Here is a 26,315-nt window from a genome sequence, read left to right as displayed (position 1 = left end):
TGTAACACTGAAGTGGAATTACAATGCAATTTGTTATTTTTTGCTTATAATGTGTTTTTATTTTCTTCTCATCATCTGCAGAATTTCCCATGTCCTGCTTTGCAATGTAACACAGCGGGTGTCGTTCTGGTTTGTAGTTACTGATCCTTCAAGAAATCACACCCTTCCTGCTGTTGAGGTACAGTCAGCCATCAGGTAATCACTGCTAAGTATGCCTTCTCCTGGTAAATCAACTTGTTGATTAATTCAGCTGTTTTCATAGATTTTGAAGACTTCTCTCTCCGCTTCACAATGATTTGTTGATTAAGATGTCAGTGATTTTGCTGTGGTGGGCCAGAGGCCACCAGCATGGAGTGGGCAGAGGTTCGGGATGCTAGTTATCATCCTCCAGTGCCCAGGACAGCACTTCCCAGCAAAGAACTGTTCAACCCCCAGTGTCAGTCGTGCTGTGGTTGAGAAGCTCTGCGTTAACATTAGCTAAGGTGGTTTCGTTCTGTCTTCCTTTGGCAAGAACACCCTGAAAGGCGCTATTGTGTGATGGTTCATCACATGCATTCTTGAGCCTGAATGCTCAGGTTTTGAATCGTCGTCGTTTTGCCTCTTGGTAGCTATTAGAATACAGACAAGTTACTTCCCCCCTTTTTGCTTTCCTCTTATCATCTATAAAACAGAAAGAATTATGGTACTCTCCTCTGGGAGTTGTTGAGTAGATTAAATGCAAAGCATTTTGAGGGGCAAGTCATACCTTTGACTTTTATTTAGAAGTCAAGAAAAATATTCACATTTCTTGGGTTTCTAAGGACTTACCTTCTTGAGTTAATGTACAGTCCTTACCTTTAAAGCATACTTTTTGGGGTAAGAAAAAGGTAAAATCTTGACTCTTATATAAATGAAAAATAAATGCTATCAAAGAATTTGGGCTTTCCCGGTGGCTCAGGTGGTAAAGAATCCACCTGCAATGTGGGAGACCTGGGTTCGATCCCTGGGTTGGGAAGATCCCTTGAAGAAGGCAGTGGCTACCCATTCCAGTATTTTGGCCTGGAGAATTCCATGGACTGTATATCCGTGATGTCACAAAGAGTCGACACCACCGAGTGACTTTCACTTTCACTTTCATCAAAGATTTTATTATCTTATAAGTTAATGAGGAAACTAGTAAGATATTAAAACCATTTTAATGGAGACTTCAAGGCAGCATGCAAATATAGGAATTGAAGATTTGTGGTGTTTATTTACTAAAAGAGCCGCCAGTCTATCCATTGGCAGTGCTCCACCAGACACAATTCACCTGATTTTCTGTGGACAAGTATCATTTATATTATATTAGTTTTCTCAACTTACAAATCTGAAAAATAACTCAAAGACAGTAAAAGGTGGAAATTGTTCAGAAGGGCAGACTGGCCAGACACTCAGTCATATTTTTCACCCATTTGAAGTTTTATCCATTTTTTTCTGACAGTTCCCCTCCTCCACTCCTTGGGATCAGAATAAACTTTCAGAAGTGAAATATATTCCTTTCTGCACGGAAGGAGAGGATGCAGTTTTTATTTCAATTAGTGTGCAATTTATGTGTGTCGGAACTTCAAATCCCACACATGATTGGTGTTGAAGATACACATTTCTTGGGTTTCTAAGGATTTACCTTCTTGAATTAATGTACAGTCCTTACCTTTAAAACATGCTTTCTGGGAAAAAAACATAAAATCTTCACTCTCATATAAATGAAAAATAAATACTGTCAAAGACTTTGGGCTTCCCTTGTGGCTCAGCTAGAGAATGAATTCCCAATATAATCTCTATCCTGAGAAAGAAAGATTGAAACAAAGTTCACCCTCCTTACAAAGGGATTTACAGGTTATTGAAATGCACATTTTTCTCATTATATCTAGTGAAAGAACTCATTTGCTCTTTGTAAAATGTTACCATTTAAGGCAATATGTGTATAATGGAATGCCAAATGTTTTTGTGCCAACAATCATCTGTTTCCCTTGCTGAAGTGAAGGCATTGCGGCTCTGTACCAGTGGGAAATGGTTTAAGAAGAAGGTTTGAATTAAATTGTTTCTGCACTTTTGCCACTAAGAATACTGCTGAGAGCCACTACTTAGGAAGTAAAATTAGGAATACTGTATTTTGTGAGAAAGGGGATTTTATTCAAGCCCTGTGATCAGGGAGGACTACAAGGAAAATGGCACTGTGCTTAAACCAGGCTTCAGTTATTGTGGGGGGAGGAGTGAGTGCTTAGGCTGAAGGTGGAGGATGGAGATGAATATGTTCCCAACAAAATGTCTGTTTCAAAGGCCCCAGTAGGAAGGGCTGTTTGGTGGTTGATGGCCAGTAGAATGGGAATTGATGTCAGGGTATGGATAGGGCTCATGAGGAGTGTATGAAATTAAAGGAAACAATACCAGGAGGGCAGGACAGAGTGAAAAGAAAGGACATGGTACCTGGAAGCAGCTAATAGGAATTTCAAGGCTGAAGAATCTATGTCATCGGGCAAAATGATACTAGTTTGACCCAGTGCTTGCTTAGTATTTTCTGGTTCACGTGGCATATTCTGATGCATCTTTGGCTTTTAGTATCAACACCAGTCATTTCTGAGTAGTTATTATTATCCCTGCTTTATAAATGAGAAAATTGAGGCTCAGGGAGGTAAACTGATTTTCCCAGGTCACCTTGTGAGAAAAATAGAGTGACGACTTGAACACAGGCACGCTGCCTTCGCATCCAGTGATTTGTTTTTCCCCTGCTCTACTAGAGTATCCACACCTATGGAATTAGGTGGGGGATGAAAGATCAGTTCCAAGATGTCTGCTTTTGGTCTGTTTTGAGGACCTGGCCTTATTCAATGCCAATTTTGAATAGAAAGTATCCATGGTGATTGACGCCTATTGGGGGTTTCAGTGGTAAATGGAGATACAGTGTGTATTGAACTGGAACTTCTGATCAGCCTGACTGCTAAGCAACAAAGTAGACAGAATGGGAACACAGAGCAACTTTTCATTTTACTGTTATCTGTTGGTAGGGGGCTCATCATTTTGTGAAAAGTTTTGTATTATCGAAATTAGGTTACAAAAAAAGAAACCATTCCATCATTTGACAAAAATTGCACTGAGATTGTCCTGTGCTGCAGATTACCTGTCTAGGATTCTCCTTCATGTGAGTAATCTTGCCTCCCTGTAGACTTTCGTTTACTAAGGGTGGTCTTTCCTGGCACCCTGGTACTGGTCTGCAGAGATTCTGAAGCTATTACTCTCAGGTTCAAGATGTGCACTGTCCAGTACAGAACTCAGCAGCCACAAGTGGCTCCCAAGACCTCAAAATGTCTCTAATCCAAGATTAGATATGCTCTGTCAAGTACACACTGAATTTCAAGGACTGTGCCCAGAATAAAATGTGAACCAACTTACTCTTGATTATACGTTGAAATCATACTTTCTTGGATATATTGGGCAAATATATATTATATTAAAGTCAGTTTTGCCTATTACTATATTTTTAATGCAGCTCCTAGAAAATTTGACATCACCTAAGTTTCACATATTCTGATTTTCAGTTCTGCTCTAGAGGTTGCTGAAATCAGCTCGTTTAGTGTAAATTCAAAAAAGACCATACAGTGTCTCCAAGAAATTGACCTAATTTGCAAATTCCAGCTAGAAATTTAGTTATAGTGAAATAAGTTTTTGCTACCAACCCCTCCCTGACTGCTACCACCACCCAAAATGCAGATTTCCCCCAGGGAACGTAATACATTTACCTTCGTGTTTTTCTAAACTTTTGCTCCTAAAGCACCATTTACTTTAGTCATATGGAACTACTTGCAGTTGACGAAACAAATCATACTCTATACCGGGTCTCCAGTTCCTGTGCTGACTACAGGTCTGAAGTGAGTTCTTTGGGGCTGAAGTATTCCTACTTGTCCCTCGAAGCACAGCTCAAAACTTGTCTTCCTAGGAAACCAGCACTGACTTCTTACTATGATGACACCTCTGCTGTATTCCCTCAGTGCCTATTTTTACCTCTTTCATAGAACTTTTTGTACTGCACTATGATTGTGGAGGGACTGGTGGGCTGTTGTTCTAGGCTGTAAGCTACTTGGTTTTTTTTTTTTTACCATTTGTATCTGTAGCACCTAGCAGAGGATCTGGTACTTAGTACGTTTTCAGCAATTGTTTGTTGAATTGAATGGAAAAAAAGAAAAACGATCAAATTGATGGATTAGCAGCTCCTCCTGGCTTCATGTTTTCTTTCTGCTCCTGATTTCCTTTTATTCTTATGTTTATCATCCACTTTTTACATATTAGTTTGTGTTTTCAGGCTGTTGGTATTTATGTCAGCCACCTAAATAGAGTTCCCTCATTTTAAGCTAGATGCTACCTCTCAGGAAATAAAATGTGGTGGGCAGAGCTCAAAACTCAGGACTTCGTGTGACTTCTAGAACATTCATGACAATGGAGGGCAGTGGTGCATAGACAAGCACCTCTCTGGCAGCCAGCACCACCACTTAGAGCAGAAAACCACAGCATGGTTGCCCTCATCAGACTGTTCGACCTGAAGTCTTCTGCTGGGGAGATGCTCTGTTTATAGAGGGGGTGGTAATCCCGGGGACACAGGGCTCTACCTTTGGTTTCTAATGTTTCTTCTCTCTTGTTTTTAATCATCCTTGTATTTTAGGATGAATAGAAACCGGATCAACAATGCCTTCTTTTTGAATGACCAGACTCTGGAATTTTTAAGAATTCCTTCCACTCTTGCACCACCTACTGACCCATCTGTGCCCATCTGGATTATTATATTTGGTGTGATATTCTGCATCGTCCTTGTGGCAACCATGCTATTGATTTTATCGGGAATCCAGCAACATAGAAGGTAAGATATTTATAAAGGGAGACATTGAAAGAGCATTTTCCTGTTTCCTCATGACTTGGAAAAATAAGGAGAGGATTTTCCCCTACCTGAAGTGAATCCCTTATATTATAAACTGAAAAAATGGGCAGTTTTCAAAATATCACTTACGCTTTTGTTTTTGGACACTTTTTGGAGTCCAGAGTCCCTTACTTGACTATGACTACTTCTATTGCCATCTTTCTTTCTTTTCTACACCATGTGAATGTTTCTTATCTAGAGTTGTTTTTAACGTCTGGGTTATGATTTTTTACACTGGATATACACAGCTTGCAGGCTTCTCGGATAGGCAGAGTTAAACTTTGGTTTTCACCCCCCTCCATACTAGTTCCACCGTTGTTTTCCTACCCTCCCTGGCCTGCCTCTTCCAGTACCTATAGCCACCATCTTGTACCAGATACTTTGTGATGTCTTTACATTCCCTCCCTTTGGATGCTCTTCCCTCGAGTCATGTGATTTCATGTAGACCCATGTTCTTCACAGTGGCCTTTGAATCATCTCCCTGTATCAGAATCACCTGGAACACTTGTTGAACACGTAGGTTCCTTTGCTCTACACAGAGCCACTAAAGTTCATTCTCTGAAGGAGATGCATTCTTTTAATGGAAACAGTTGATGTACAATTGAAAGAGATATGTTTTAATGAATATGCAGGTAATTCACTTTTTTGAGGGCTTCCAATTTAACTACTTACATTTCGATTACCACTCATGGAGTTCATTTAGCTGAATTCTGGGGCACATGCAAGCTTTGGTCACTAATTTATTGATATTACTTCCAGAGAGAATTTCAGACTGGTGAAAGAGTTACTAAGGTAGGGAGGAAACAAAGCTTTCACAATGCAAGGAGAAAATAATCTTGTGTACAAGCACCTCTGATTCAGAGGGTAAGTGGAGAGAGTCCTCAGCTCTACTTTGATGCTCCTAAACCTTCCCTTCTGACACCAAGGAAGGGGAATTCTGTGAAGTGGGCATCACAGGCACACACATTGGTTTTCAAAAGCGTTGGTGCCCACATGGGACATGCAGGTTGTGTTTGGCCAAGTTTGTGTTCAAGTAAATGTTTCTGCTGAGATTTTCCGCTTTCCATATGGTTCACGCTGGTTATTAGCAGAAGGTAATCATTTTGAATTTGTGGCTTTGCAATTTTTTTTCACAAATGATCAGTGAAATGCTATGGAATGAATGTGATCTATGTCTAGTCCCTGAATTAAACTTAGGATTAAGATCAAGTTGTAATTGGTTGATTTTCCTGCTCTTGGCATGACATGCAATGCTGAGAGACTTGATCCAAATTATTAATTAGTTTTCTTTTGCTTTCTAGAATATTAGAAAAATTCTGTTCTGATATTTGCGTGCCTGTGTTTAATAGCTTTAAGTTTTATATTAATCCGGAAATGCTAGGATTCCGTGCTTTCTAGCAGTTGTAACCTTCATGAATTCACTTCATCCCCTTGTTTCCCAATTTCCTCACTAGTATGCTATGGTGTAGCTGGTGGAAGAATGGGCTTTGGAGTTGGACTGCTTGGATTCAAATTGTTTATTGGCTGGACTCTGCTCTGGGATGTAATGCATTAACTGTATGGCTATCAGGAAGCACAGGCAATGAGTCAGGGAAGCCAAGCTGAGGAAGACATGGTTTGTGGTGCTGGAGTCAAGTTGGTTAAATGTTTCTTTACTATCTGTGCGTAGATAACTTTGCTCGAGGGACAGTGAGGTGTGTTAGAAAGAATTAATTTGTTGGAATGAAACGTTAATAGAGTAGCATTCTCGAACGAGCGCCTGGCACACAGCAAGTGCTGAGTAAGTGTTAGCTCTCAGTGTTATTTCATTATCCTGCTGTTGCTGGTCTTTCAGTTCATTTGTACTGGGATCAGCTATCTTCCTTCTGAGCAAACTCTCCAGTAAGATAATAATTGGGCGTGTAGCATCATAATCTGTTGCTTGGGAGAAGTGAGCCTGTTGCTACAAGCTTGCCTTCACAAACTTAGTTCATGTTCAAACCAGGGAAACAGATGGACAAATCTCCTGTGTCAACCTGGAGAGCATCAATAATCAGCAAATAGAGACAGGACAGTCATGATAACCTTCTGAAGAAGAATTGATTTGTTAGGTTTTCCACTTGATATGGGAAAATTTTGCTGGGTTTCTCTTGGGAAAAGTATTGCTTCAAAAGTGGGGAGAGGGTGCAGTTTGAAGTGGGAGGAGCTCTGATCTTTGTGATGAAAGTTTTGTCTATTTGTTGAAAAGATAGACATTGCCCTCAAAAGCCTTTAGTGTTGAGGAAGACACAGATTTGTTCAAGAATGCAATCGACAGGCTAGATGGTAATGAACACAGTTTGTGTGACAGAACACCTTAAACCTAGAAGATCAGGAGGGGCCACAGGGTCATCTGAATCACCCTTCTACTTCTACAGAGAAGAGTGCCAGTGTCATCTAAGACCTGTACGTCTTTTAAGTTACCTTTGGGGAAACTCTCCGGTGAAGCTTTAACTCTTCTGTTGGCCGTGTCAATAACAGCATTCCACTGATGGTTCAGAACCTCTGGGTGGAAAGTGTGCAGTCACTGTGGCCCAAATTAGGTGAACTCAAATACTAGCTATACCTGTTAGCTGAGCGCAGTTTGTTGCATCATCAAATTTCTCCATCTGTATGAGGGAGGTAATGTCTCACAGGGCTTCCGTGAAGATTGGGTGAGAGAAATGTGTATAAAGTATAATAGGTACTAAATAAATAGTAATTATGATCCAAGATGAGCTTAACCCATTTCTGTGATTAAAGAATGCTGGAAAAGATCACTTTTCCATCCAGATATTGCCACAGTAGTGCAGAAGCTTCTCCAGTTCATTGGCCTATTGCTTGAGATTTTTTTAGTTAACAAACACCTATTTTAAAAAGCAAGAGGTCTTGTTAGGTCAGCTGTTTACTGTAGTAGTGGTGAACTGGCTAATCAACTTTCTCTCTAAAAAAAAAACAATACCCTGATTCATAGCATTGGCTGATTTCCTATCCAGTCTGAAATTTCTGAATATTTAACAGTCTCCTCTTGCAAGCCTGAGCCAGCAGGTTTCAGCATGTCATCACAACTGCTGCCTCTTCGGGAAGTAAATTTGAGGAGATTGCTTCCTTTCTCCATTACCATCTAGTTGAGAATTGCATTTTGTGAAATAAGAGGTTTGTGGAAGGAAGAGTTAGAAAAGCGATTTGTTTCTTTTAGAGAACGATTAGGAAGTGGGTAGGTGGAAAGGCAACTAAGACAAACTGCATATACTTGACAGTGACATCTGTACTAGATCTGTGTCTAGCCCCAGGCTGGAAGTGGGTATTTTGCTCTTTGGTCAGCTTTGATAATGGTGATGATGATGGTGGTGACAGTGATGGTGGATGATGGTGGTGATAGTGATGGCTTTAATGGTGGGAATGATGTGATCATGGTAATGATGATGAAGCTGATGATGTGATGTGTGTTTTAGTTGAAAACCACTGGATCGATACTCTTGGTTTTGGGTCCCAGTCTTAGGCCCTAGCATTTATTGGCTGAGTGCCTTGATGCAGTTACATACAGAAACTGAGGATAGTATTTTCTTAAATAGTTATGCTGTTGGGAAGACAAAATTAGAGAATACACACAAGTGCTTTAGACACTGGGGAATGCTATATCAATGTAAAGAAGCATCACCATCAACAAGCAGTTACAGAGTGCTAATTCTATGCAACCTGGCATTATGGGCTATAAAAGGAAAGTCACAGACACAGCACTCTTGTATGTATATAGTAGAAGTGATTCATGAATCTTTTATATAAATGGACTGTTGTAATGTTGTTATCTTAGAAAGGGACCTTAAACAATGATCTGTATCCACTTCTCAGATGCTGCGAGGCCCAGGGAGGTAAAAATATCTTATTCCATTCCTTTATTGACCATGCATTCTGTGACAGGAACTCTAGAATGTATTGTGGAAGAGATGTACAGAGATAACATGGGTGGCCCTTGCCTATAAGGAGATGATAATCTTGTACTTGTAACAAAGCCAGGTCGAGGACTCAGGACATTGAACACTGGCTAATGGTCACAGTTGACTAGAGTCGCTAGTAAATTCATTTGATTTCCTTCTGGTTTTATTTCTCTTCCCATAAGGTCAATAGTAAAGAAAAGTGCATTTGGGTTTGTATGAATTTTTTCACGTAAGAGACTGGGGTTCAGCCAACGTTTTCACATATTGAAACTTCATGTTCTTATAAAGTCTCAGTGAAATGAGTGAACTGTCTTGAAAATAGAAATATAAATGAACTGAGAAATGTTAGAGCTGATAATTGTTTTACTTTGCTAATCTTAAATGTACACATTCCATAGGAATGAAATATGTGTTTTGAGCTAAGTGTGGGAAGATGAAGTAAGTTCCAGGTCCACGCCTTTCACCAGTCCGTTCTGAAAGACAAGTTGCTCTCCATGTTTGAGTCTTAGTTCTTTCTTTCAAAAACAGATGATAATAAAATCTACATAGTATTACAGGAGGAATTAGATAAGATGATGTATACAAAGCAGTCTTCAGTGTAATAGACACTAATTCTTATTGTTTTTGCTATCACATGGCAGAGAAAAAGAGACCTGCCTACACACATATTGTTAGAATGTAACAATTCTAGTATTTAAACCAGATGTCCTTGGTGCCAAAGCCCACCAGTCTCACTGTGCTGCAGCGCGCACTAAAATTGTTCCAGCAATGCTGCAGTTTCCCCAGGGCTCGTCTACACTGATTAGACGACAATTGCGATTCCCCAATCATTAACTCTGGCCCGTTTTGAAATCATATTTGTGTATCCTTTTTTGTTTATCTAGCTGTTCTTGAGCCTTGGCTTTTCAACCTTATCTTGTTTGAAGGGAGACAGAAATACTCTTTCTGGTTTTAGCTGCCACTAGTTTATCTTGAGCAAACTCAACACCACTTCGCCACGTGGGCCACCCAATACAAGCAGACCTCCTTTTCTTATGCTTCACTTTATTGCATGTTTTTTTTACAAGTTGAAGTTTTATGGCAGCCTGCATCAAGCAAGTCTATCAGCAATATTTTTCCAATAGCATTTGTTCACTTTGTGTCTCTGTCACATTTGGTAATTCTTGCAATGTGTCAGTCATTTTCATTATTTTTTTATTTGTTATGGTGATCTGTGATCAGTGATCTTTGATGTTACTGTTGGAATTTAGGGTGTGAGCTCCATAGACCATGCCCATATAAGATGGCAAACTTAATGGTGAATATTGTGTGTTCTGACTGCTCCACCGACCAGCTTTTACAATCTCTCTCCCTCTCCTCAGGCCTTTCTATTTCCTGAGACAAGAATATTGAAATCAGGCTAATAACCCTACAGTGGCTTCTAAGTGTTCAAGTGAAAGAGTCATGTATCTCACTTTAAATCAAAAGCTAGAAATGATTGAGCTTAGTGAGGAAAGCATGTTGAAAGCTGAGACAGGCTGAAAGCTAGGCCTCTTACACCAATCAGTTAGCCAAGTTGTGAATGTGAGGGAAAAGTTCTTGAAGGAAATAAAAAGTGCTAATTCAGTGAATACAGAAATGATAAGAAAGTGAAACAGCTTTATTGCTGATGTGGAGAATGTTTCAGTGGTCTGGATAGGTGTAACAGAAACAGAAAATCACCATATAATAATAATTGATTCTGCAGAGGCTTCTCAATGGATACTATCACTGAGTAGAAGTTGATTAGAGAATAGGATACTCACAGGATCTCAGGATACTCTCAGGTCTCTCCTATGAGCAATGTACTGATTATACAGAGATATTTGTATTTTGTAAATGGAGAAGTTTGGTGAATATCACCAACAATGACACAAAATGACAAGTGCGTCCAGATATGATGCACTGAGAAGATACATTTTTAAAGAACAAAATTCTGTGTTGTCTGTTCCTGCCCAGCTCCATCACCATTTTTTTTAACCCGAATCTCTCAGGAGGAACTAGTCAGACACAAATTAAAAGACATTTTGTAAAAACAGTTGAACTGAATTCAGCACAAAATAGACACTCCACCAATATGCTTAGAAATGGATGGACAGACATGAGTGTCTGGCTGGCGAGAGAGACAGATAAATGGATATATCAATGGATGCAGATCAATGACTGGCTGGCTGGATAATAAACTAATAGATGGATGGATGTGTGGGTGGATGGATAGATGATTAGAGAGTAACTGGGTGATAAACAATTGGATGGATGGATGGATGGATGCTCTATGCAAAGTTACTCAGACAGTAACTCAAGGCAGATTTTGAATAGGATCTACCAGAAGAAAGAGAAAAAAGAGGGAAAGAAGGAAAAGAGGAAGGGAGGAGGGAAATACACACATGTGATATTTCTTGTATTTCTTGAAGAGTTATTTTTTCAAATGGATGGAGGAAAATACTCATTTTCATACCTTACGAACTACAAGTGGTATAGATTTTTGCCAGGCTTCACTGATAGTTTTTTTTTTAATTTAAATTTATTTATTTTAATTGGAGGCTAATTACTTTACAATATTGTATTGGTTTTGCCATACATCAACATGAATCCACCACGGGTGTACACGTGTTCCCCATTCTGAACCCCCCTCCCACCTCCCTCTCCGTATCATCCCTCTGGGTCATCTCAGTGCACCAGCCCCAAGTATCCAGTATCATGCATCAAACCTGGACTGGTTTATTAATTTCAAATAGGTGGAGTTCATAACATTCAAGTAGCATTCCAACACCATAGATCTCACTGTAATCACTTGAAACTATTTTGCCATTGTACATGCTATCGTCAAAGGTCAAAATGTGCCATTACAGCCCCAATGCTGGGAATGAAACTTGGCGGGTTGTAGTCCCAGAGACCCAGGTAAGGACAGGCTGCTGTGTTTTTACTTCCTCAGGGTGAAGATACTCCACTGTCCATTCTAAGCATCAGCAATCAACAATCAGTCTACTTTGGGTGGACGTACGATTTCCTGTGATGAGAAGGTCCTCCAGCCAGGTGAAATCACCTACCAGAGGACTAGAATTCTTTGGCCCCTCCTCCTGTAGACATGGATATCCTATCACTCTCCACGTTGTCCAAAAAGCAAAGGCAACTGACATTCTATAACCATCGAGCACATCATGTCCATTCATAGTACCCAACACTCATTCGATACCTATGTTTTGAGTGCCTGTTATGCACTGGAAGAGACACGGTTCTTGTCCTAAAGTGAACAGAAAGTGCTCAATAAAAAAGAAAAACGCCAAAGTTCACTCATCCTTCCCTCCCTTTTTATAGATTTTAAAAAACAAAAGTGATGGTTCAGTAGGAATGATACCCTAGGGACAAATTTATATTTATAAATTATCATAAAAAATGCCTATGCTGTGCTGTGCTTAGTCACTCAGTCATGTCCAGTTCTTTGCCCATAGACTGTGGCCCGCCAGGCTCCACTGTCCATGGGGATTCTCCAGGCAAGAATACTGGAGGGGATTGCCATGCTCTCCTGCAGGAGATCTTCCCAAACCAGGAATTGAACCCAGGTCTCCCAAATTGCAGGCGGATTCTTTACCATCTGAGCCACCAGGAAAGCCCTAGGTCATGTAATTTCTCCCTAAATCGCTCTTCATCAGGCTTGGAGTAAGTAATACTTCTTCACAACAATAAATAGGTTTTTAACATTCAAGTTTTACCTTGAAATTTGTGTATGTAAGTATGAAACACATATTACAAAAATCTTAATGGATAGAGCATTCCAAAATAAGTGGCAATGCAATCAGTGGTAGTCTTAGAAGTAATGACTGCTAGTGTTCATTTGCCAGTTTCTTCAATTAAAAAATGTTTTTTATGGAATTAGAAGAAAAATTGCAGAGGGCAGGACACTTGTAGATCATGGCAAGAAACTTGCCCTCTCTCAGTCACAAAGGGAAAATGATCCACCAGGCATCAAAAGGAATGGGAAAGAACGAAAAAGGAAGAAGTAGATGAATGAGAACAAGTTTCTCTTCTTTAGAAGAAGGATTTCTTCATCAAAAGGATTCTGAGCGAAATAGCCTTGGAAATGTATCAAAATGAGAGCTGTGTTCATGGCAAATTATGCACATATTATTCTTTTGTGACTTTAGATCCAGTTGTTCAGAGTCTCAACATTGTAGCCTTCACAAACTGCAGAGTCAGTAACTTGCTGGCTGATGGACATGATAAGAAGCTCAAAGGTTATCTAACAGTAATACAGCCCTTTGTCACATTTCGCAGTATGTCCTGTAATAAACTGATTCACTGCCTGTGCATTGCTCTAAGTATAATAAAACTTATCTTCCTGGATCATTCCTATTTGATGTTCTGCTAAAAACATGAATTCTTTTTCCTGAAAAATAAAATTGAGTGTTAGTGACTTCTGCTCTTCCTGCATCATCAGGTAGTTCAGGAAGAGGATTTAAATATAAAGCAACCTGTGAGTAAAACACCTGAAAGTAGGTCTTAGGGGCCTTCCAGTGGCTATTTGTCATAAATCCAGACAGAAAATGGGCAAAAGAAGTAACGAAAAAAGTACAGGCATACCTCAGAGATGTAGCAGGCTTTATTAGACTGCAATCAAGTGATCCACATGACATTTTTGGTTTCCCAGGGCATTTAAAAGCTATGTTTACATTATACTGTAAACTATGAACTGTGCAATAGCAGAATGTCTTAAAAAATCACTGTACATACCTTAATTTAAAAATATTTTGGAGATAAAAAATGCTAACCATCATCCGAGCCTTCAGCAAATTACAACCTTTCTATTAGAGAAGGGTCTTGCCTTAATGTCGATGGCTGCTGACTGAACAGAGTGGTAGTTGCTGAAGGCTGGGTAATTTCTAAAAATAACACAGCAAAGTTTTCCACATTGATTGACTCTTCTTTCATGATGCATTTGTCTGTAACATGCAATGCTGTTTGCTACAATTTTACCCACAATAGAACTGCTTTCAAAATTGGAGCTAATCCTTTGAAACCCTGTTGCTGCGTTATCAAAGTTTATGCAATATTTTAAATCCCTGGTTGATTTTTCATCATCTTCACAGCAATTTCACTAAGAGTAGATTCCATCTCAAGAAACCACATTTTTGGCTCATCCATAAAAAGCACGTTCTTATTCTGTTAAAGTTTTGTCACAGGATTGCAACAATTCAGTCACATTCTCAGGCTCCACTTTTAATTCTAGTTCTCTCACTTCTTCTACCACATCTGCAGCTGCTTCCTCCGCTTAAGCCTTGAACCCCTCCAAGTTATCCCTGACAGTTGGAATCAACTTCTTCCAAATTCCTGTGAATGTTGATATTTGGACTTCTTCCCATGAATCATAAATGTTCTAAATGGAATCTAGAATGGTGACTCCTTCCCGGAAGGTTTGGACTGACTATGCCCAGATCCACCAGAGCAAACACTATGGCAGCTCTAGCCTGATGAAGTGTATTTCCCAAATAATATGACTTGAAAGTCTAAATTACTCCTTGAACCATGGACTGAAGAATGGGTGCTATGTTAACAGCCATAAGAACAACATTAATCTTGTTATATATCTCCATCAGAGCTCTTGGGTGACCAGGTGCATTGTCAATGGGCAGTAATATTTTGAAAGGAATCTTTTCCTGAGCAGTAGGCCTCAAGAGTGGGCTTAAAAATATCCAGTGAACCATGTTGTAAAAAGATGGACTGTTAGCCAGGCTTTGTTCTAAGGGCCTTGGAATTTTCAGAATAATAAATGAGCATTGGCTTCAACTTTGAGTCACCAGCTAATTAGCCACTAACAAGAAAATCAGTCTGTGCTCTGAAACTCTGAAGGCAGGGACTGACTTCTCTCTAGCTATGGAAGTCCTGGGTGGCATGTTCTTCCAATAAAAGGCTGTTGGATCTACACTGAAAATCTGTTGTTTAGTGTAGCCACCATCATTAATTATAGTTGTCATTATTTTGTAAACAAGAGCTCTCTCGTTCTCTCTTTTCTCTGCCTGCCTTCACCATGTTCTTTAAAGCACTTTGAAAATGAACTATCGTGTAGGACTGATAGACCTTGATCATCACTGGGGCATCTTCGTCACTTCCTCACCCACTGGAGACTCAACTGAGGTTCCAAGGGACTTTCATAGTGGTGGGAGTCCATTCTGTCACCACAGCAATGTCCACCATCCCAGCCACGTGATCCACTCAGGTCTGCCTCTTTGGAGTTTCCACAGATTTCTGGGACAAGAGAAGCTTTAACAGGTCTGGAAGCCTCATGCCTAACATCGTGCCTCCATGGTGCCCCAACAACCTATGATAATCCTCAGAGAAGCTCTTCTACCCTCTGGTTGCCTAGACGTACTCATGTCTCTCTTCTCCACCTTCCTCTGTGATATCAAGCACAATTGGCTCAGTGTCATGGCCTTCACAAAAGACAGGAAGAATCTTTGAATTCAAGGCTATATTTTTCCACACCCCAGGGAAATATTAAGGGACTGGTTACCACTTGGGTTGAGATACCAGGGTTTTCAAAGGGTCTGAGAATGAGTAACTTAAAAATTTATCCTGTTAAATTGAATCTTTTGAAATAACCTGGGATTATAGCTATGAATTGTAATGTAATTAGTAAAATGTGTTCTGAGTTCCAAAAACCTGACTTACAAATGAATGCAACTATTTTGTAATGAGTAGAGGCAAGGAATGATAACTGCAGTTTATAATGATTACATCCTTCTACAAAGTAATGTGAGTTTGCTTCTTGATATTTCATTTCAATCTGATTATACATTTTCCTCGCATTCCTTCATGCAATCTGTGTGTGTGAATGTACATATGAATATATGTATATATACAAACATACTCATTTGTATAAATATATATATTCTTTCGTATATATATAATTCATGCAGACTTCTGATCTTGATACCATCTTTTCACCTCATCAACTTTTTATGATCCTTGAAATCTATTTGAAAATACACAGTGTCACCCATTTTTCCAATCATTGTAAGGTTCCTCTTCCCTTTCCTGATCTCCATGTTGGAACAGAAGACCATGCTTTCTCTTCCTAGATCTAGATCCCAATCATTCTTTTTATGTGCATTTAGGAAGCACAAAGGACCATCTGAAATGGAAGACACTGAAGATAAGTGTGAAAACGTGATCACGATTGAAAATGGCATCCCCTGTGATCCCCTGGACATGAAAGGAGGTCACATTAATGATGCTTTTGTGACAGAAGATGAGCGGCTCACCCCTCTCTGAAGGGCTACTGTTTTACCCTCCCCCCGAAACTCAACACTTGTGTCTGTGCAACTGCTGAACATCACAGTTTATCGAGGCAAGACTATATATTTTGTTTTCATCATTCTTCTTTTGTAAGAATTTTGAATGTGCATGAAATGAAAAGGCAATGAATTGTACCCATGAAGACCATTGGAATCATAAGCTGCTGACTATTCAAAATATTCTAGAATAATTCCCTGACAACACAGTATATAAGTGTAGTCATGTGGCATTTGCAGTTATTGATTTAAAAAATATATTAGTATTTAAGCATTTCTAGTCATAAGGTCAGGCCAGCATATCACACTTTTGAAGATCTAAGAAAAAAATATTTTTCCAGTGGAGAATGCCTATAATATGGTGTCTAAATCATTGAAAGTAGATCCTTTTAAATGTCATATCACTCTGTATATGACTAGATAAGGAAAAATAACAATTACTGTAAACTAGATGGATAAAAATGGGAGTGTTGAAATATAAGGTGGAACTTGATCCTGTTATCATATCAACAGTTGCTTATATTTTTTCTATCAGTCTCTAATAGGGCAGCTCTGCAGTTTGTAAAAGTACAGTCTATGCTAACTTAATAAAGTACTAATCATCTCTTTTTGATTAACTGACTGATTGTGGTCTGCAATTTGTTTTCACACTGTGGAACACAGTAAGTTTAATTTTTATGTTATGTTTAATCTACTCACCAGTCCTAGAAATAAATTACTTTTGTTGTGTGTATCCCTGCTTGAAGATTGTAGTTTTTAGACTTGATTTTGCCCTCAGAATGAGAGAAAATAATAGCAAATGAAACAACTGACAAAGGATTAATCTCTAAAATATACAAGCAGCTCATAAAACTCAATACCAGAAAAACAAACAACCCAATCAAAAAGTGGGCTGAAGACCAAAACAAACATTTTTTCCAAAGAAGACATACAGATTGCCAGGGTCCAGCCCCGGTGGATCCAGGGAATTCGAAGGGTGGACGGCGTCGGCGTGGAAAGGCTTGTTTATTTATTAATGTAAGATTAGATTAAGAAACTATAGTGTAGTAAGAAGATTAAGTGGAGGAAGAGGGCTGAATAGCTTGGTTTACGCGGAAGACCAATAAAATTCCAGACAAGGAATTTGCACCATCTACGTTGGGCCACCGGCGCCCGCTTGAATATCTAAGGGTGCCTCGCCTTAAGCTCCCTTTCGTGCGGGTCTTAACAGCCAGGGCAAGTAAGTAGACCTGGCGAGCCTCCGCGCCCCAGGTGGAGATTCAGCCTGAAGTTAAAGTAAAGAGCAGAGAGAGGGAAAGAGAGAGAAGAAGAAAGAGAGAGAAAGACACGGGGGGAGCCAGAGCCCCAAGAAACCAGGCCGAGAGACTAGTTCGAGAAACTGGTCCGAGAAACTGGTTCGAGAAGCTGGCCCCGAGAAGCTGGCCCCAGAAACTGGCCCCAGAAACTGGCCCCATCCTTTATTGTTCAGAAGGCCTTTTATACTTTTGATAAAACACAGAGATCAATAGGTAACACAAAACTATGTAGCGTTCGCAGCTCAGACTCTTTCTATACATCATTTTGTATACAAAAGGTCTCAGGTGATTTACATTATCTTCTGGCCAAGAGGCTTGTTAACACTTTTTGGCTCTCTTCCTTAATGAATGTTAATTTTGTTTCCCCTGAAGTGTTTTTCTTTAATCTGCATCTCCTTAAAGCATTACAGTTACATCTCTATAGAACAAAGGTGTAGTGGGATATAACAAAGAAGGTACTTAACTCAAAGATCTAATGTTGCTAATACAAGGTCTACTACTTGTTTTTCTGTATACCAACTATATCTACAAATAAAGGATGTGAAAATTTGGCAGCAAATATTGACTCAACAAATGAAACCTTTAATCAGTCCTATTTTAAAGATTTTGACTCCTCGGAAGCCCCTACATTCCTAGGATGTTTTAAGCTTCCTGTGCCTCCTGCGGTCAGGAGGCCTCAAACAATCACACGCGCAGCTGTATGAGTCCTGCAGGCAGGCTAGAAAGCCATCAGAGGAGTATTTGGATTGAAACACTCTTTCAAATGCAGAAGACTAAAGCCCTGAATTGACTTTTTCCAGAAAATGTCAGAAGAGTGGAAAAGCAGAGGACAAAAGCCAGCAGATTTTTGTTGGGGTACATGCTTAGGAACTTCCAGAGGGGCCCCTGAAGTCTGAGCACGCCTTGCGTATGTCAGCTTCCTTCCTCATGACCTTGTCACGGGCGGGATTCCTCACACTGGCTCCCGGCAACAGATGGCTAATAAACACATGAAAAGATGCTCAGCATCACTCATTATCAGAGAAATGCAAATCAAAACTACAATGAGGTATCACCTCACACTGGTCAGAATGGCCACCATCAAAAAGTCTACAAACAATAAATGCTGGAGAGGGTGTGGAGAAAAGGGAACACTCTTGCACTGTTGATGGGAATGTAAATTGATACAGCCACTATGGAGAACAGTGTGTAGAGTCCTTAAAAAACGGAATAAAACTACCGTATGACCCAGGAATCCCACTACAGGGCATATACCCTGAGAAAACCAGAACTGAAAAAGATGCATGTAACCCAATGTTCATTACAGCTCTATTTACAATACCTAGGACATGCAAGCAACCTAGATGTCCATCGACAGATGAATGGATAAAAATGTTGTGGTACATATATACAGTGGAATATTACTCAGCCATTAAAAAGAACACATTTGAGTCAGTTCTAATGAGGTGGATGAACCTAGAGCCTATTATACAGAGTGAAGTAACTCAGAAAAACAAGTATCATATATTAATGCATATATATGGAATCTAGAAAGATGGTACTGATGAACCTATTTGCAGGCAGCAATGAGGATGCAGACATAGAAAACAGACTTGTGGACACAGTAGTGGGGAAGGAGAGGTTGGGACGAATTGAAAGAGGAACATTGAAACATTTATATTACCATATGTAAAATAGATAGCCAGTGAGAATGTGCTGTATGATGCAGGGAGCTCAAACCTGGTGCTCTGTGACAACCTAGAGGGTGGGATGGGGTGGGAGGTGGGAAGGAGGTTCTACAGGGAGGGGACATATGTATACCTATGACTGATTTATGTTGATGTATAGCAGAAACTAACACAATATTGTAAAGCAATTATCCTCCAATTAAAAGAATCATACTAATAGACTTGATTTTACTTCCAGATAGGTATCGTTCTAAATTCTAATAATAATTATTATACATGCACTGGGAAAGATTGAGGGCAGGAGGAGAAGGGGTTGACAGAGAATGAGATGGTTGGATGGCATCACCGACTCGATGGACATGGGTTTGGGTGGACTCCGGGAGTTGGTGATGGACAGGGAGGCCTGTCGTGCTGCGGTTCATGGGGTCGAAAGAGTTGGAGATGACTGAGCAACTGAACTGAACTGAACTGATAGAAAATTTGCAGCTCAGTCTCCCACTGCCATCACCAACAGTTGGTGTTATAGCAGTAGTCGCTAACTCGCTTCCCATATCCCTTTTTATTTTGAAGGCATGGGATGGACCAATTTGATCACTAGAACATTTTCTTCACTGTTTATCGTGAAGCTGAGGGGGTTTGTTCCACTTGCAAAAGTCTGTTCCACTAAATATCCTTGCTAAGGAAGTTTTCTTTGCTAGCAGAAATGCGCTGTAAAATTGACCATCAATATAACAGCAAAATAGAGTTTATGTCTCCTGCACTGGCTTTGACAAACATTGCAGGTAATTAGACAGCAGTCAATCATAAACCATACCTTTCATTTTAAAAATAATGATCCTGTAATGTCCCACAAAGGAACACATTTTGAGGTGATATGTAGTGGAAATAAAATGTTGTAAATTGAGTGGAAATATGGCTGTCACTCTCATCTCCCAGTCCTTAGCAAAAACGATGATGAAACTGGAAAGACAGAAGCATGTGAAAACCAAGTCACTGCAGAAAAAATGAGCTGAGATGGTGATATTTGGATTTGTTTCACAGAAGAAATGTAAATGCAGGTAGATTTTGGTTTGGGGGGTGTAGTTTCATCTACTGTATTTTCCATAAGGACTAATCAGTACAAAACATCACTATATAAAAGAATGCAGTGGACTCTTGCATCTAGAATGATACATGATCAGATATTAATATCATCAAGTGAAGTATACACATTTTTCATCCCTAGATAAGGAACAAGGAATAGAGAACACAGGTGAAGAACCAAAAAGAGTGTAAAATCCCTCAAACTCCAGATTCCCAGTCCTTACTGCAAAAGTCAATGGGCCCCTTAACTTAGTATTTTATTTCCCATCTTACACCTTGTTTTTTATTTATTTTTAATTTTTGAATTTTGCATCTTGTTTTCTTTCAATTACATAAGCAGATGCATGGAAGTTTTCTTTCCTTCTTTCATACTAACCTTCCTTTGACCCTCCCTCCATCCCTCTCTCCCTGCCTGAAGAATTTATTGAATGGAGACGCTCTGTGTAAGATAAGATGCTAGGTTCAGGAAATATAAACAGAGAGAGAATTTCCTAGAAGGGATTTGTTCATTATTTAGATTCAGTTTATTGCCGAGAATACCATTCTTTTTTAGGAAATTTTCGTTTAAATGAATATGGGCATGGGAATATGGGGTTTAGGATGGAGACATTTAATCAGATGCAGAGAAAGAGATCCCAGGGTTTGTTTTTTTTTTTTTTCCCAAGTGTCTGATGTCTTTTGGCCCAATCTGAAAGTAGATTCCCAGAACAACATGGCTAGGTCATATCCAAGACCATTGGAAAGGGTGGCACAAGAGCTCCTGGGCATGGTGGAGCTCTTGTGAGAACCAAGGTGAGCGCTAGCCACCATGGGCAGGCAAGCTTAGAAGGTGCCGTGGTCAAGTGTCTTGCTGCACTGAACAAGTGGCCCCTTTTGCAAAACTTAGCAAAAGTTCAGTTAAGACTCATGTGTTCATCACTCCTGGATTCCGTCTGTCCTCCTCCACTATTAGTTCATAGTCCACCATAATTAGTGAACTAATATGACAGTATTGTTTATATCAAGGTTGCATTTGTAAACTTAGGAGGTTGAACCAGATCAAATTGACAAAAATGACAGTTAACCTATGTTTCAAGCTGTTAGTTCTCTAGTCAGTTCTTCGAAATTTAGGAATGATGTTCCCCATGTAAATATGTCATACATAGTAAGGGAGCCTTCAGGCCAGTTCATAGGAGCATATTAACCCATGGTGTAGCAGAAATATTGTATATTTATGTTGTAAAATATTAGAAGACAAACTGTTGTAATGTCAGCAGTTTAATGAAAACAAACAAAAAGAAGACAATGTAATACAAACCAGCTTTGGTTGTGTTTTATTGTCAGTGCTTGAGGAAAAGCAGATTAATGGAAGAGTGAGGAAGTGCATGGAACTGGTAAAAGCAACTTAACTCTGAAGACCTTCAAAAGTTGTTAATCCTGGCTCATTAAAAATTAAGTCTATAATTATTGTCTTGGCTTCACCAACATCCACATGCTCTCCAACTGTGCCTTCTGGGGTCCATTCCCATGTGTGTGTGCTAAGTTGCTTCAGTCGTGTCTGACTGTGTGAGACCCCATGGACTGTAGCCCGCCAGGCTCCTCTGTCCATGGGATTCTCCAGGCAAGAATACTGGAGTGGGTTGCCACGCCCTCCTCCAGGGGATCTTCCCAACCCGGGATCAAACCTGTGTCACTTACATTACGTGTGTCTCCTGCATTGGCAGGCAGGTTCTTTACCACTAGCGCCACCTGGGAAGCCCTCCATTCCCATAACCCTGAAGAAACTGTTCCCTCAAAGGTCACAGGTGAATTGCTGGTTGTCAAGGTCACAACTTGGTCCTCAACTTCCTGAATCTTTTTGACCCTTTGACAGTGTAGGGCACTCTGCTCCCCACCTTTTGATACTCTCCCTTCTTGACTTTTCTATGATATGACCTTATCATTTTACTCATCCCCTCTCTCTAACCTTTTTTTTTTTTTGGCCACCCTGTGCAGCATACAGGATCTTACTTCCCAGCAACCAGGGATTGAATTTGTGCCCCCTGCATTGGAAACATGGAGTCTTAACCACTGGACCACCAGGGAAGTCCCTCTAACTGTTCTTAAAGAATCCAGAGAAGAAATTGAAAGGGAAATAAAGATACCAGTGATGAAAAATTAAGAGATGTTGTGTAAAGTATGGTTGAGCTCTCAATAGTGAAAGAAAAGAGTTGTCTCTTGTGCATAATGAAGGTGGTGGAGAAAATGCTTGGGCTTAATGGTTCTCTCTGCTGACCACCAACAGGTTGCTTGGTATTCAGAGAAGGCTGGGAATAAGAGATAAAACGTGCATTAAGTAGTCATTGTATCTTAAATGATGAGTGCTTCACACAGTGGTGGAGAGAGAGCACCAAGGCTAAGAGAACACACTTTCACAATCCTGCAACTCCAAAATCCAGAACCCTCTAAAAACCGTTTGACAGCAACCCCTGACCCAAACAGATATAGTACTCTTTATGATCTATATTTATTGTACTCAATGGTCTTTATTTATTGTACTTAATATTATTGAATGCAGAAATAGTCAAGTGTTTACTGATAGGACGCTGCCCCAGATCTCACAGAGTCTAGATTAATACTTGGTATATGCACAGTATTACCTCTATTCCTGAGTCATTTTTAAAATATTTATATATTTGGCTGCATTGTCTTAGTTGCACCATGTGGGATCTTCCTTGCAGCGTACAGGACCTTTTTAGTTTTAGCATGCAAACTCTTAGTTACAGAATGTGGGATCTAGTTCCCTGATTAGGAATTGAACCTGGACTCCCTGCCTTGGGAGAACAGAGTCTTAGCCACTGGACCAGCAGGGAAGTCCCTATATTGCCTGAGTTCTAATCCTAAGACCACCATTTACTAAGTGGGTGGCCCCAGGTGAGTAGGGGTTCATAAAAGTGGAGAGGAAGCAGTCCAGTGAAATAACTTATTTCCATTTGATGTTAATAGACTAGCTTTAAAAAGGAACTAATACTTGCCCTGTCTGCCCAAAGAGCTAGTGCAAGAACAGAATGAAATAAAGAATAAAAACAGCAGGATTAATAAAGAAAATGTGCACTGTGAATGCAATTTTTACTTATTAAAATTGATAGTGAAACTTCTCAACTTGAGGCCATAAAAAGTAATAAAGATTTATTTAAGGAAAATATTTTGTTGTATGAATAATTCATAACTATACTGGCTTAATCTCAGAAGTAGATAGCCTGCCCGCCTAGGAAGACACAACTACACATAGATGAAGTATTTATTTGAATTTTCGGCCCAGAGGCATTAAAACCTACAAAACTCCACTAGTGTAATTGCAAAGAAAAAATCATCCAAGACCATACACATTAATTCTAACCACCATGATCCCTCATTTTCCCCCCATTGGCTATAATCCTATATAACCCCTGAAGAGACAGACAGAGAGAGCAGCTTGTGGCAACTCAGCTAATTATTCCAGTAATAACTTTAATTCAATTAGGTAACAATGATTATGTTTTTAAATGATTTTTTTGATTCTCTGACTTATCATTGAACCAGTTGATATTTGTTGAATCAACTGGCCTATCAATTCGGGTAAAAAATTTTATCTGACTGGATGGACAAGCTGTTTTGTTGGATTGACAAGTTAATTCACAGTAGAACTTTGTGCATCCAGTCAAATTCTGATGATACTCAGATTCTCCTGTATCGAGGATTGGTACCTGTGACTTGTCTGCCAGGTATGTGGGAATGAGTCACCCATCCCTGTTTCTTCATTACTTGGGGCTGTTACTAGCAAAGACTCAGAGGTCCCGGGAAGACGGGGCCACAAGACAGCAATAGAACAATTAATTCATGTGATAAGCCTTTTCGGTTTTTATTTAGGAGAATTCCAGGTAATCTAACATGCTTTCTGAAGAACTAAAGTGAGTGAAGTGAAGTCGCTCAGTCATGTCCAACTCTTTGCGACCCCATGGACTTCTCCGTCCATCGGATTTTCCAGGCAAGGGTACTGGAGTGGGTTGCCATTTCCTTCTGCAGGAGATCTTCCCGACCCAGGGATTGAACCTGGGTCTCCCGCATTGTAGGCAGATGCTTTACCGTCTGAGCCACCAGGGAAGTCTCTGAAGAACTAAAGAAAATTTAAATCTATAAATGCAAGAACTAAAATCTGCTTGCTCAAAAGTGACAGAGGCTTGTCAATGTTAATATCTTTGCCATCATTCCAAGGGTGACTGAGGCTCATATTAAATTCTCATCACATATTATAGTATTACCTGCTAGATTATCATCTGCTTAGCTATAAAGAGGAATACCAAGGTTCATTTTAGTAGTACAAAAACCTCAGGTTACAGTTTCAAATACAGTGCTTTGACACAGCACAATCCAATAGATCAAGGGGAAAAAATCCATTTAGAAAACCTCCCAAAGGATTATACAGGTGTCTCTTCAGGAGAATTGAGGGTGTGGGGGGCTAGAAATTGGGGTACCTAGCAATTTTTCGCAGAGTTTTGTATAGTACTTTTTAATTTGTGTTGAGAATCCAAATAGATGCCTTACATATCTCTATTTCCTTTCATCACCTCCATCCCAGAGCTATGTTTCTTTCCAGATAGATAGGTTATCCTGCTTAAGCTTTAGTCATTGTAGATTTGCATATTCATATTGTAAAAATTTTTCCCTAAACAAATGCTGTTTTCTTTTCTTTGTGAACTCGAGTTTTAATACTACTTTTTATAAAGAATATATAGGTTTTATTCACAAGGTTAATTTCATTCATGAATTTTTACTGCTTCACATTATTTTATTCAAAAGCAATTATTACTAATCCTACTTAAGGAAAGTAGAAACAGCTGAGTGAATTTAAATATCTTGCCCCAAATCATGCAGCATTTAAAAATGTTCCTGTGTTGTTAGAGGGTTTGAGCACTCATTGTTTTGGTTTTCATATTTTAACTTATTTTTCTACATTTAGCTCTATTCCGCTTATAAAGGATTTTGTCATCAATTTGTCTTCCTAGAGTAACTTGAACATGTCATCTATGCCATGCTAGCTGTGTCCTCAGTGGAGGACACGAACTGGAATTGGGGTGCCAGAAACCCCACAACTGGGTAATGTGCGGGCTGGTTGCCAGGATTATTCTTGGTCCAAACTGAATACATTACCATGGGTGGTGGCATACAGAGAAATTAGAATCTGAAACAGATTGAACATGTTTCACAACTGGAAAGTTTTAAAACTGTGGATTATATTTTTGCTTCAGCATTTGTATAGCTCTTCAGATTATTGTTGGCCATTCCTGTGCTATGCTTGATTTAGGTCATTTTCTCTTTATACTTGGCTTGGGAGTAATGAAGGGCACATTTTAGAGGCTCTGGTAAAATTGCAGTCAGAACTGCAACTTTCCTCATCCTATATGGAGTCAGATTTAAATGGAGGAAGGAAGCCTTGACATATGCTATTAAAATGGAAAGCCAGGGAATTCCCTGGTGGTCCAATGGTGAGAATTCTGCGCTGTCACTGCCAAGGGCCTGAGTTCAATCCCTGGTTGGGGAACTAAAATCTCACAAACTACACAACACAGAAATAAATAGCAAACACCCAAATGGAAAGTCAGACGATATCGTTCCTTTGCTTAAACCTCTCCTCTCTACCCATCTCTTTCCGGGTAGAACCCAACCTCTCACAATCTGCCCTCAGCCCCTGTATAAAGGTAAAAAGTAAAGTGAAGTTGCTCAGTTGTGTCCAACTCTTTGCGACCCCCACAGACTGTAGTTTACCATGCTCCTCCGTCCATGGGAGTTTCCAGGCAAGAGTACTGGAGTGGGTTGCCATTTCCTTCTCCAGAGGATCTTCCCAACGCAGGGATCAAACCCAGGTATCCCGCTATACCTCCTGATATTTTTTATTATAAACATTATCATGCATAAAGAAAGGTTGAGGAATAGTATAATGAACACCCACTTATCTCCCATCTAGATCTAACCATTCAAAATTGAAATTATAAAGGGCTAGAAGAGATGGGGTCCTGAGAGGGCTGGCAGTGAGAGAGAACCCACTGGGCAGGCTGTTAGTAGTGGAGGATGGGCTAGGCTGCCTATGAAGCCGAGGTCCTCACACA

At 39.8% G+C, this 26,315-nt stretch overlaps 1 protein-coding gene across 2 annotated transcripts in view; it reads left to right on the top strand.

The window, feature by feature from the left end:
- CLTRN (collectrin, amino acid transport regulator) overlaps nucleotides 1–16,783 on the top strand; it is a 42,521-nt gene extending 25,738 nt beyond the window's left edge. Inside the window, exons 4-6 of one of the 2 annotated variants that reach the window (XM_070291360.1) lie at nucleotides 82–195; nucleotides 4,673–4,867; nucleotides 15,990–16,783. In XM_070291360.1, the coding sequence (XP_070147461.1) occupies nucleotides 82–195; nucleotides 4,673–4,867; nucleotides 15,990–16,146 (466 nt within the window). In that variant the 3' untranslated portion in view covers nucleotides 16,147–16,783. Of the gene's footprint in view, nucleotides 1–81; nucleotides 196–4,672; nucleotides 4,868–11,812; nucleotides 12,166–15,989 lie in introns of those variants that run through there. The other variant, XM_070291361.1, reaches the window with a different exon arrangement.
- The last annotated feature ends 9,532 nt before the right edge of the window (nucleotides 16,784–26,315 follow it).

Source organism: Ovis canadensis, chromosome X (genome assembly GCF_042477335.2).
Source record: "Ovis canadensis isolate MfBH-ARS-UI-01 breed Bighorn chromosome X, ARS-UI_OviCan_v2, whole genome shotgun sequence".
In the NCBI taxonomy this organism is placed as follows: domain Eukaryota; kingdom Metazoa; phylum Chordata; class Mammalia; order Artiodactyla; family Bovidae; genus Ovis; species Ovis canadensis.
Note: the sequence above shows the minus strand (reverse complement) of the source record. Positions and strands in the feature narration are given on the sequence as shown.